Raw genomic sequence first — 10000 nt, 5'->3', positions numbered from 1 at the left:
TTGCTCGGAAGAGGGGAAACAGGAAAAAAGCGACCACATACAGTATGACTCATGGGCTCTATCCACACACACACACACACACACACACACACACACACACACACACACAGACACACACTCAGCAACCCTCCACTCTTCACTACATGCCTGGGCTATCAATACACACCGTTTTGAAGGTGTTCAGCAGGATGATTTCACGTATGCATGACAGGGTTAACATATCCACGTTATTGTGAAGTATGAGTTGTCGTTTATAGAGAGAGAGTCCTCGTTCGTTGAGTTCTCTCCATTGTGCTGCCTGTCAGCCGTGCTGCTTGTTTTTCTATCCACAGGTTCATGACCTATTTGTTTTTGTTTATTTCTTATATACAGTTTCGTGAACTCCGACTCTAGCATATTATTTTCCCTTTCCTTTTGTCTTTTCTTCCCAACTCAAGCGCCCTCCCTAGTCTCTAACCGCCGCTGCATTGAGATCCACTTCAGGTTGAATTTGGCAACGAAATGAAATAAAAATCTATAGAGTGAAACACAAAGATGCAAGGGTCGGTAGGTGAAGAGTGTCGAGCTGTATGTCGACGGTGTGAGAGGAGGAAGCTCGCTGCGGAACGTATACACACCGGTGCGGACGTCTAGTATGATCTGACGTCGAGAGGCGGTAGCCGTGCTGTGAAACGTATACACACCACTCTGTAGGACACCGGACTCCAAGGCTCTGTGTGTGTGTTAAAGAACTGCCCTCTCCACTGGAAGGTCAGGCTTTCTGTACTTGAAAAGCTGTGTGTGTGTGTGTGTGTGTGTGTGCGTGCGTGTGTGTTTGGTGTCCGCGCTAGCCTGCCTGTGTGTCAGCTTCTAATGATGAGGATGATGGAGGGAATCAAAGAGCAGTGAATGCTGGCGTTCAGGCGTACGCTCCGTGGGACGCTAGGTGATTGGGGAAGGAGCTTTGAAGCAACTTGTTGGCCAGCCGTCCATTAATGTAAAATGTCTCCTTTTCAAAGTGCTTTATTCAAGCTCGGAGTAGCAGGGCCCGCAGGAACCCAGGTGTCTGCCAGAATGTTCTCTCTGTCAATTTACAGAAAGAGAGAGAGAGAGAGACAGAGAGAGAGAGAGAGATGGATGAAGGAGGGAGAGAGAGTGTGTGCAGTGGGTTAGCCGTCTCCGGCTGCCTGCCATCCTAGGGTTGCCGTTTTCAGAAGTACCGTTTCAAAGTAGCAGAGGAGAGAAGACTGACAATGTCTGCCTGGGTCTCGTGTTACATGAAAGGGGTTTTATACACACAAGCTGGCAGTATATCAGCATTGAAGTTGGGCACTGGAGACACACCACCCCCCCCCCCCACCCCCTTCCATATCTATTTTATCAGGGAATGTTATAAACAATGCTTTCTGATGATTAACGGAAGGCCGTTCATTTTGTTTGGTCAGGAGTAAATGTGACTCTGGGCGCGCCCAGCAGCCGACAGTTCACATGTCTCTATTTCTCCAGCCGCTGTGAACCGAGGAGTGACATGAGAGGAGACGGGGGACGAATTTTATCCACCATGTAGCAGGTTTATGAATCGTGAGTTATGGCTGCGTAAATCGCTCCATCCGTTTTAAGTTACCGCGGTACGGTTATGGGTCTGTCGTAGGACGAGCGTGTGTGTGTGTGTGTGTGTGTGTGTGTGTGTGTGTGTGTGTGTGTGTGTGTGTGTGTGTGTGTGTGTGTGTGTGTGTGTGTGTGTGTGTGTGTGTGTGCTTGTGTGTGCGTGTGTGTGTGTGTGTGTATGTGTGTGTATGCGTGCGTGTGTGTGTCTTCAGACAGAAGACTGTTTCAAAGCGAAGACATCAGAGATCACAACGCACTCCTAATGGTGAAACAATCCCCCTAGTCTCGTCCGCCGCAGCAGAACTGAGACAGAAACAAAGACGCCCGCAAAGAAAATGGAGCCAGGATGACCCCTGTTAAATCACTGCTAACTTTGATAGGTACTTTGATACCACGTTTTGATACCTTGTCATATTGATATAAGAACGTATAGTCATAATCTATGATATACAGTACTGCATTCCAGCTGCTTGAGAACACAGGTCAGCGGTAGTCTAAAGGCTGCGTATACACTCGCCCTGAATTCCTCGGTCGGGACGCCATCATCCAATTTCCGAGGAGGTTCGGGACAAATCGGGAACAAAATCCGGGTTGTGTGAAAAGTTATCCAAAAGAATTTTTTTTACGCGCTCTGCGATGGTCGGCGACTTCCTGAACAATATAAAAATATTTGTTTGATATTTGACTGTGCCCAACGCGCATTCCACTCACGGCCGATGTTCTACGATGAAGTCGTGTATGTGGCCACGCATCTTGAGATGGAACTCCTCTTTGGCTATCCGACCGCAGGAATTACTATATCATGTTTGTAGCCAGCTTTAAGCAAAGTCCGGGTGAGTTCTAGGGTTAGGGTTAAGTTCTAGACTAGTCTTTGAAAGAACCATGACTACCAGGGACCCGCTGGCCTGCCCTCTGTCCCACTGCAAAGTTCCCTGGCTGGCTTCACAAATGTTGGGGGGCTCTGTAGGTGGCCGATTGCCCCCTGTGTGTGCATATGGGAGGATGGCGTGTGTATATGCTGCTTATTCAGGTTTAAATCTTCTCATCCGTGACCCTTCATCCATGAACTGGACAGGGTCATCACTCAACGAGAGACAGGCCCAGAAGGTTGGCCGATGATGGCCATCTTATCTCATTTCATCGTCTGTCTTTATCTCCCCGCCTTTCTTTCTTTCTTTCTTTCTTTCTTTCTTTCTTTCTTTCTTCTTTCTCTCTATGTGTGTATGTCTCTCTCTCTCTCTCTCTTTCTCTCTCTCTCTGTCTCTCTCTCAAACACACACACACACACACATACACACACACAAACCCACACTAACGCACTGGCCCCTCTGATCTGACCTGACAACTCCTAAGCTACCATTTCCTCATGCTGCTTAACTCATAACACATTTCTCTCAGAAAGCCACTTCTCTTCCAGAGCGGTTATTTTCCCCTCCATCCCTCCATCCCTCCGTCCCTCCGTCCCAGCAGCATCTGGTTTGAATCTAGCGGCGTGTGCTACTGTGTCACTGATAGGCGTTGGGACTGCAGATTTCCCTTTGATTTCTTTCCCCCTCTCCTCCTTCTCTTCCTGCCCTCCCTACAATGGCTGTATTTGTGAAGGGACAACAGGCTTGTGTTGTGTTGTGTTGGTTGTGTAATATTGAATCATACTGTGTGTTGTGTAAAAGGCAAACTATTATTGTGAGGGACCGAAGGAAAATGACTTGTGGGCATTTCTCTCCCTGGATACACTCCATGATTCCAGATCGAGATTTCGGTTGATTTGTTGTATTAACTTGTTTTTACATGTAATGTTCAACATGTCTTCTTTAAGATCTGAGTGTCATTTGTATCACTGTTGTGCATGGTACCCTTCAATTGAATACTCAAAATCATTTTTTTATCATTCATTTTTTTGCTATTGCATTATTCTTATACAGTTCAGGCTGGATCTAAGGCTTTAATACTGTGAAATGAGGAAGAAATGACTGACTGATATCCGAGCATCTGTAGTCAGTGTTGAAAATGCAGCATTTTGTTTGCATTTTGAGAATCATTATACTAGTTAAGATGTCGCTTTGTGTTCCAAACCTGACACCGTGCCTAGTTTAGGAACTAATAATAATATATACAGTGGGGGAAATAAGTATTGAACATTTTGTCCAGGAAATATATTTCCAATGAGCCTATTCAAGTGAAATTTGCACCAGACTTTGGTATTAACTCTAACAATCCAGAAAAAAATCTAAACATTTAAGTCCATATGTAAATAAAGTTAGGCTATGTGTAATAAAGTGGAATGAAACAGGAAAAAAAGTATTGAACACGCTAACTGAAATTAATTCAATTCTTAGTGGAGAAACCTTTGATTGTAATGACAGCTTCAGGGTGCTTTCTGTATGAAATAACTAATCGCCCGCAGTATTCAGGTGTGATTTTGGCCCATTCCTCTACATCGATTGTCTTTCAATCTTGAAGATTGCAGGGGGGCCCTCTTGTGAATCTGGATCTTCAGATGCTTCCACAAATGTTCAATTGGGTTTAAGTCAGGTGATTGACTGGGCCATTCCAACAAGTAGATTTTCTTTCTCTGAAACCAATTGCGAGTTTCCTTTGCTGTATGCTTTGGATCGTTGTCCTGCTGGAAGGTCCACCCATGTCTCGTCCTCAGCATCCTGGTGGATGGCAGCAGGTTCATCTCAAGAATCTCTCTGTCATGGCTCCATTCATTATTCCTTCAATTATATGAAGTCTGCCAGTACCACGAGAGAAGAAACAGCCCCACACCAGGATACTTCCACCTCCAAACTTCACTGTTGGTATAGTGTTAGTCGGGTAAGGTGCAGTGCCATTTCTCCTCCAAACATGGTGTGTTGTGTGACAGCCAAAAAGTAAAACTTTGGTCTCATCTGACCAGAGTACATGCTTCTCCCAAGTGTGTCCCACTGGCTTGTCTAAATGTTGTTTGGCAAACCTAAAATGACCTTCAACATGTATTTTTCAGTAGTGGAGTCTTGCAGGCTTGCACAGAGGCCATGGCGGTGGAGTGCATTGCCTACTGTCCTTTCTGTCACAGTTGTACCTGCTGCCTCCAAGTCTTTCTGGAGCTCTTTCCTAGTGGTCCTTGGCTCTTTGGCTACTCTTCTAAGTATCCTTCTGACTCCCTGATCAGAAATCTTGCGAGGAGCTCCTGTGCTTGGCCGGTTGATGGTGGAGTGATGTTGCTTCCACTTACGGATAATGCCCCCAATGGTGCTTACTGGAAGATTCAGAAGTTGTGAAATACGTCTGTAGCCAATTCCATTTTCATGTTTTGCAAAAATCTGGTTGCGAAGGTCTTGAGACAGCTCTTTGCTTTTACCCATCATTGGATGTTTGTTGTGTGGCACCTTGGTAACAAAAAAAAACGTTTATAGCCCATCACTATATTCTAACCAAGCTGACATTAATTAGCACAGATTGGAGGTAGAGTTGCCTCCTAATTAGTTATGGTTTTCAGCTGGTTCCTTGCCTTTCCTTGCAGTGGTGTACTGCTTTTTGTTAGTGTGTTCAATACACTTTTTCCTGTTTCATTCCACTTTATTACACATAACTTTATTTACATAATATGTATATTACATATATTATATACTATATACATTATATGTACATATTATGGACTCTAATGTTTAGATTTTTTTGTCTGGATTGTTTGAGTTAATACCAAAGTCGGGTGTCTTCACTAGTCTTCACTTACATTTACATTTACATTTTTGGCATTTAGCAGACGCCTTATTCCAAAGCGACTTACAATCAATACATTTGAATACTAAGCATGTGTATCAGCAATCCACCATTCGTTGCAGGAAGAGTAATCTAGCTCGGGCCCGGGGCCACTGATAGAAGGAAACCTTCTCCCTATTATCGCCTTCTACTAAAACTTTTTTTTTTTTTTTTTTTACTGGAGAAACTGAGGAACAGTACAAGGGGGGCAATAGAAGTTCTTAGGGACACAGTAGAGGGGAAAGCGGGTGTCTTTAGGAGACGTAGTGGTGAGGGTCAGAAGATGTCTCAGGAGGAGCAGTTAAGATGTAACCTGAAGAGATGGGTCTTCAGTCTACGACGGAAGATGGGTAGTGACTCTGCCGTTCTGACAGCCGTGGGGAGCTCATTCCACCAGCGGGGAGCCAGTGTTGTGAAGAGACGTGATCGGGCAGCCCGACTGCTGTGTAGAGGAGGTGGGGCCAGTCGGCCAGCCGAGGTGGAGGAGCGGAGTGAGCGGGCAGGGGTTTGGGGGGTTACCATTTCCTTCAGGTAGTTCCTGCACTTGAATAGGCTCATTGGAAATACATTTACTGGACAAAATGCTGATGTGTTCAATACTTATTTCCCCCACTGTGTGTATATATATATATATATATATATATATATATATATATATGCATAACTCAAATGTTCTTGCAAATCCCCTGCTGACATCAATGCATGATTTACCCCAATGTCACACAAACTGATTAGGGTTAGGTCTTACAACTTATTTCAAAACAACCCATTTACAGGCTTGTGTGTGAATTTGATTGAAACGTTACTTGAATAACTTGAATGTTTCCACCGCATACCTATACACAATGAATACCTATACGCCATGGTTATGTCTGGTATGTGGTATTGGCTTGCAGAGCGAGGCGAGGGAGACCATTCCTAAGATGCTGGCAGAGCTGGACCTGGGGAGGACAGAGAAGTGTGTGAGGGTCAACTCAGTGTCCAGCGGCCTGGCTGAGGCTGACCTGGAGGTCATCCTGCAGTCTGAGGTGCTCCCCCCTGCCCTGATGCTGCCCAAAGTGGACGACACAGAAGAAGTACAGTGGGTGAGTGTGTGTGCGTGTGTGAGTGTGTGTGTGTGTGTGTGTGTGTGTGTGTGTGTGTGTGTGTATGCATGCGTGTGTGTGTCTGCGTGCCTACACTCTAAAGTGCTTAAAAGCAAAGGATCTGTCCGTAGAAGCAGCTCTCCATGTGTTTTGCCAGTGTAAGCTCTGCTTGATGTGCTGTCCCTGCAATACAAAAGACACACTCACCAGCTGCCCACGGGAACTGTTACGGAACTGTACGCCTGGCCGAAAAATGTGAAAAGTGAGAGACACTAAATATATCCACCATTTCGGACCCTTTTTTCCGTGCGTATTTTTAAGAACACAGTAGTCCTCATAGACAAACTCGTGAGGTAAGAGGAAACCGCGGGATTCCTCAAAGCAATAATAACAAACTTTTCCATTTCTTAGTAGAAGCGGGAGAATCAATCCCTGAGGCAGGGCCTAGGGAGAGGCACAGTGCTTTTCTTGGCACCAGCTCAAGAAACGGATGACATTTCTCGAGATCAGCCTCAGAAGTTCGATAGGTCTCAAAGCAAGCACAATTGGGACTTCTACCCACTGTGGAACGCTGAAATGAGAGACCACTTAAAAAGTGCCATGTGGTCAGCTACAGGATGGCAGAGTTTACAGAGCAGTATTAGCTAAGCCACTGGAGCCAATTGTAAGACCGCTATGAGACCAAATATGCATGTTAGCCTAGATAACAGGCTAGATAACGGCTTCTTACCCAAGCAGAGTCACTTTTATTGTATGAACTTGACAAGCTGAAATATTTCTCCGGTTTCGGAAGAAACCGATTTGCGATTTGTCAATTCAAGGTCATTGACCTCAACAGTGTTTTTCTGATAAACAAACAAAGCTGTGCGTGTGTGTGTGTGTGTGTGTGTGTGTGTGTGTGTGTGTCTGTGTCTGTGTCTGTGTCTGTGGCTCTGTCTGTGGCTCTGTCTGTGGCTCTGTCTGAGGCTCTGTCTGTGGCCCTGTCTGTGGCTCTGTCTGTGGCTCTCTATAAAGGGGCACTGTGTGGATGTCAGTTCCGGCGGGTCAGGAGACAGTGACATCATTAAAGCAGTTGTTTTCTTGATCACCTCCATATGCGTCACTAACCAGGAGGCCTGCAGCTGTCTGTCACTCTGTCCATGGGCCCCTCTTACACACGCACGCACACACACACACATATACACACCACCAAGCAGGAATAGAGAAAGAGATGGGTGGGGGGGGGGGGGGGGGGATAATAAGGGATGATGGAGGAAATGGATTAAGGGAAGGGTAGAGGGAAGGATGGATATGAGATGGGAAGGTAGAGAGAGAGGGAGGTAGAGGAGAAAGGGAGGCAGTGAAGAGAGAGAAAGGCAGTGGGAGGGAAGGAGAGAATGAAAGGAAGTCGAGGGCCGGGTCTGTGGCCCTCTCTCGTTTTCTCTCTCTATATCACACACACACACACACACACACACACACACACACACACACACACAGGGTCTCCGGGCCAGAAGCAGGAAGTTTTTAACTAGTGGTTTTAATTAGAACACGTCTATTTCCTGCTGCCCTCTCTTTCTTCCCTATATAATTGCCGACAGGTGTTCACAGACTCTCTTCCCCCCAGTCAGCCTTCTCTCCATTCACTGCTTTTCTTCACTTTAAAAGGTGTCTTTCTTTCTTTTGGGGGGGGTTTGTTTTAAAAAAAAAAAAAAAAAACTAAATGGACCAGGTGATCCCATGGGTCCGAACGAACTTGCTGAATCGAATACTTTTGGTTTGAAAATAGGTTGACACCTTCTAGGCGTTTATGTACGAATTGTATATACCGTAGGAGTGGGACACAGTGGATGCCTTATTTTAGGAGCATGAAAAATCCTGAACATTTCGAATGTTATGTTTTCAGTTCCGGCATAGATCTGTGTACCAAGCATCTTTGTAGTGGTAGAAACCTCTTCTACGCATACAGTTTGCAGGTATAGCAGTGGGTATAACTCTTGCGTGCGTGCGTGCGTGCGTGCGTGCGTGCGTGTGTATGTGCGTGCGTATGTGTAGCCCCCTTAACAGTAGGATCTGATATTTTGAGAACAGTGAGAGAGTTGTGTTGTCCTGACCCTAACACACACACATAAACAGACACACACACACACACACACACACACACACACACATACAAACCTGAGTGGTCGATGATTTGAAAGGGACCAGGGGACACAGAGCACCAGTGGGTTGCTGCTCCACACTCTGAAGGGGCGATGCACGCTGTCACCCAGACACGCTCAATAAGCTCTATGTGGTGTTGTTGTTGTTGTTGTTGTTGTTGTTGTTGTTGTTGTTGTTGTCATTGATGATGTTGTTATCGTATCACTTTAGTTATATAAGGGGTGTATTTTCCTGCTTGTGGAGGTGTAGCTGTATGTTTACTAGTGTCTGTGTGTCTGTCTGTGTGTGTGTGTGGGGGGGGAGGGGGGGGCTGTGTGTGTGTTTGTCTGAGCATGTGTCTAACTCTCCCCAGCCTGATTTACAGGGCTGTAAATCCCTTTCTTGTTTATTTTCCTCCCTTTTTTATTGATATTATCACAGGAGCCTCCAGACTGATTTGTTACTAAAAGATGGACTTACTTGTTTCCCTTTGTGTGGAAATCTTTAGCTCTGCCTTTCTCCTCTCCCTCAGCCCTGGTGTGAGTGACAGGTCTTATTGGGCTGTAACAGGCGTAACTCCCTCCTTTGTCCGAGGACAATTCTCACACAAATTCAGAGCTGTGTGCATTCTCTGCCGCCACACTATTGGGTGTGCACTGGGACTGAAAGAATCACACCCGGCCCCTTCTCCTCCTCCTCTCCTCCTTCTCCTCCCTGTCCCCTCCCCTCATCCCCTCTTCTCTGCTTCCCCTCTGTGAAATGAACACTTCAGCAGGCCGGAAACATTTAATCTGGCCCCCTTTTGAAGAAAATTAATTGAAACTTAGTCCCACTAGCCGCCTTTCTCTCCTTCTCTCTCTCTCTCTCTCCCTCCTTCTCCTCTCTCATGATCGGCCTCTCAAATGGTCGGCTTTGGAACGGCAAGGCTTGTTTTTTAGTGCGGTCTCTTAAGTGGAGAGAGAAGAGGTGATTTCAGTCATTTGGTGAATACCGTCGAGAAGGGCCCTCAGATTGAGTGCCATTGACTGTCAGAATGGCTGTATCTTTGAACGGGGGTGGGGGGGGGGGGGGGGGGGGGGGGGGGCGGACAATAGATACGCGCAAGTACCTCTTCATACACAAAGCCATCAGGCCCCTGGTAGCGTGTATCATGGCCAGACTCGACTGAATGCTTCCGTGGAACACACCGAAGCACATAAACATGTAATCAAAGACACACTTGACCATCCGAGCTGTACAGGCAGGGTAAACAGCCCCATAAGTGGTTATCACTCAACGCGGCACCCAAATAGGCCACTCATCCTGCTGGCCTGGTGAGGGTTTGTGTTGTGTGTTGGAGTAGAGGTAATCTCTGGGTGTCTATTATCTAGATTATCTGGTGTGGCGTCTACACGGAGCAGCACAATGTCCGCCTCTGTGCTGAGAATGGGCGGCCATGACGGCTCTCGAAAGGTCTACACGGT

General features: G+C 46.2%; 1 protein-coding gene across 1 annotated transcript in view; it reads left to right on the top strand.

Moving 5' to 3' along the window:
* Nucleotides 1–10000, top strand: part of clybl (citrate lyase beta like) — a gene marked incomplete at its 5' end in the record, with an annotated part of 59969 nt that overhangs the window by 35446 nt on the left and 14523 nt on the right. The window contains one exon of the mRNA XM_080536849.1: nt 6228–6416. Within this exon, the coding sequence (XP_080392975.1) occupies nt 6228–6416 (189 nt within the window). The remainder of the gene's footprint in view (nt 1–6227; nt 6417–10000) is intronic.

Source organism: Nansenia antarctica (assembly GCF_963989245.1).
Source record: "Nansenia antarctica genome assembly, chromosome: 7".
Lineage (NCBI taxonomy): Eukaryota > Metazoa > Chordata > Actinopteri > Argentiniformes > Microstomatidae > Nansenia > Nansenia antarctica.
The sequence above is the reverse complement of the archived record's forward strand: the minus strand, read 5'-3'. Positions and strand labels throughout refer to the sequence as shown.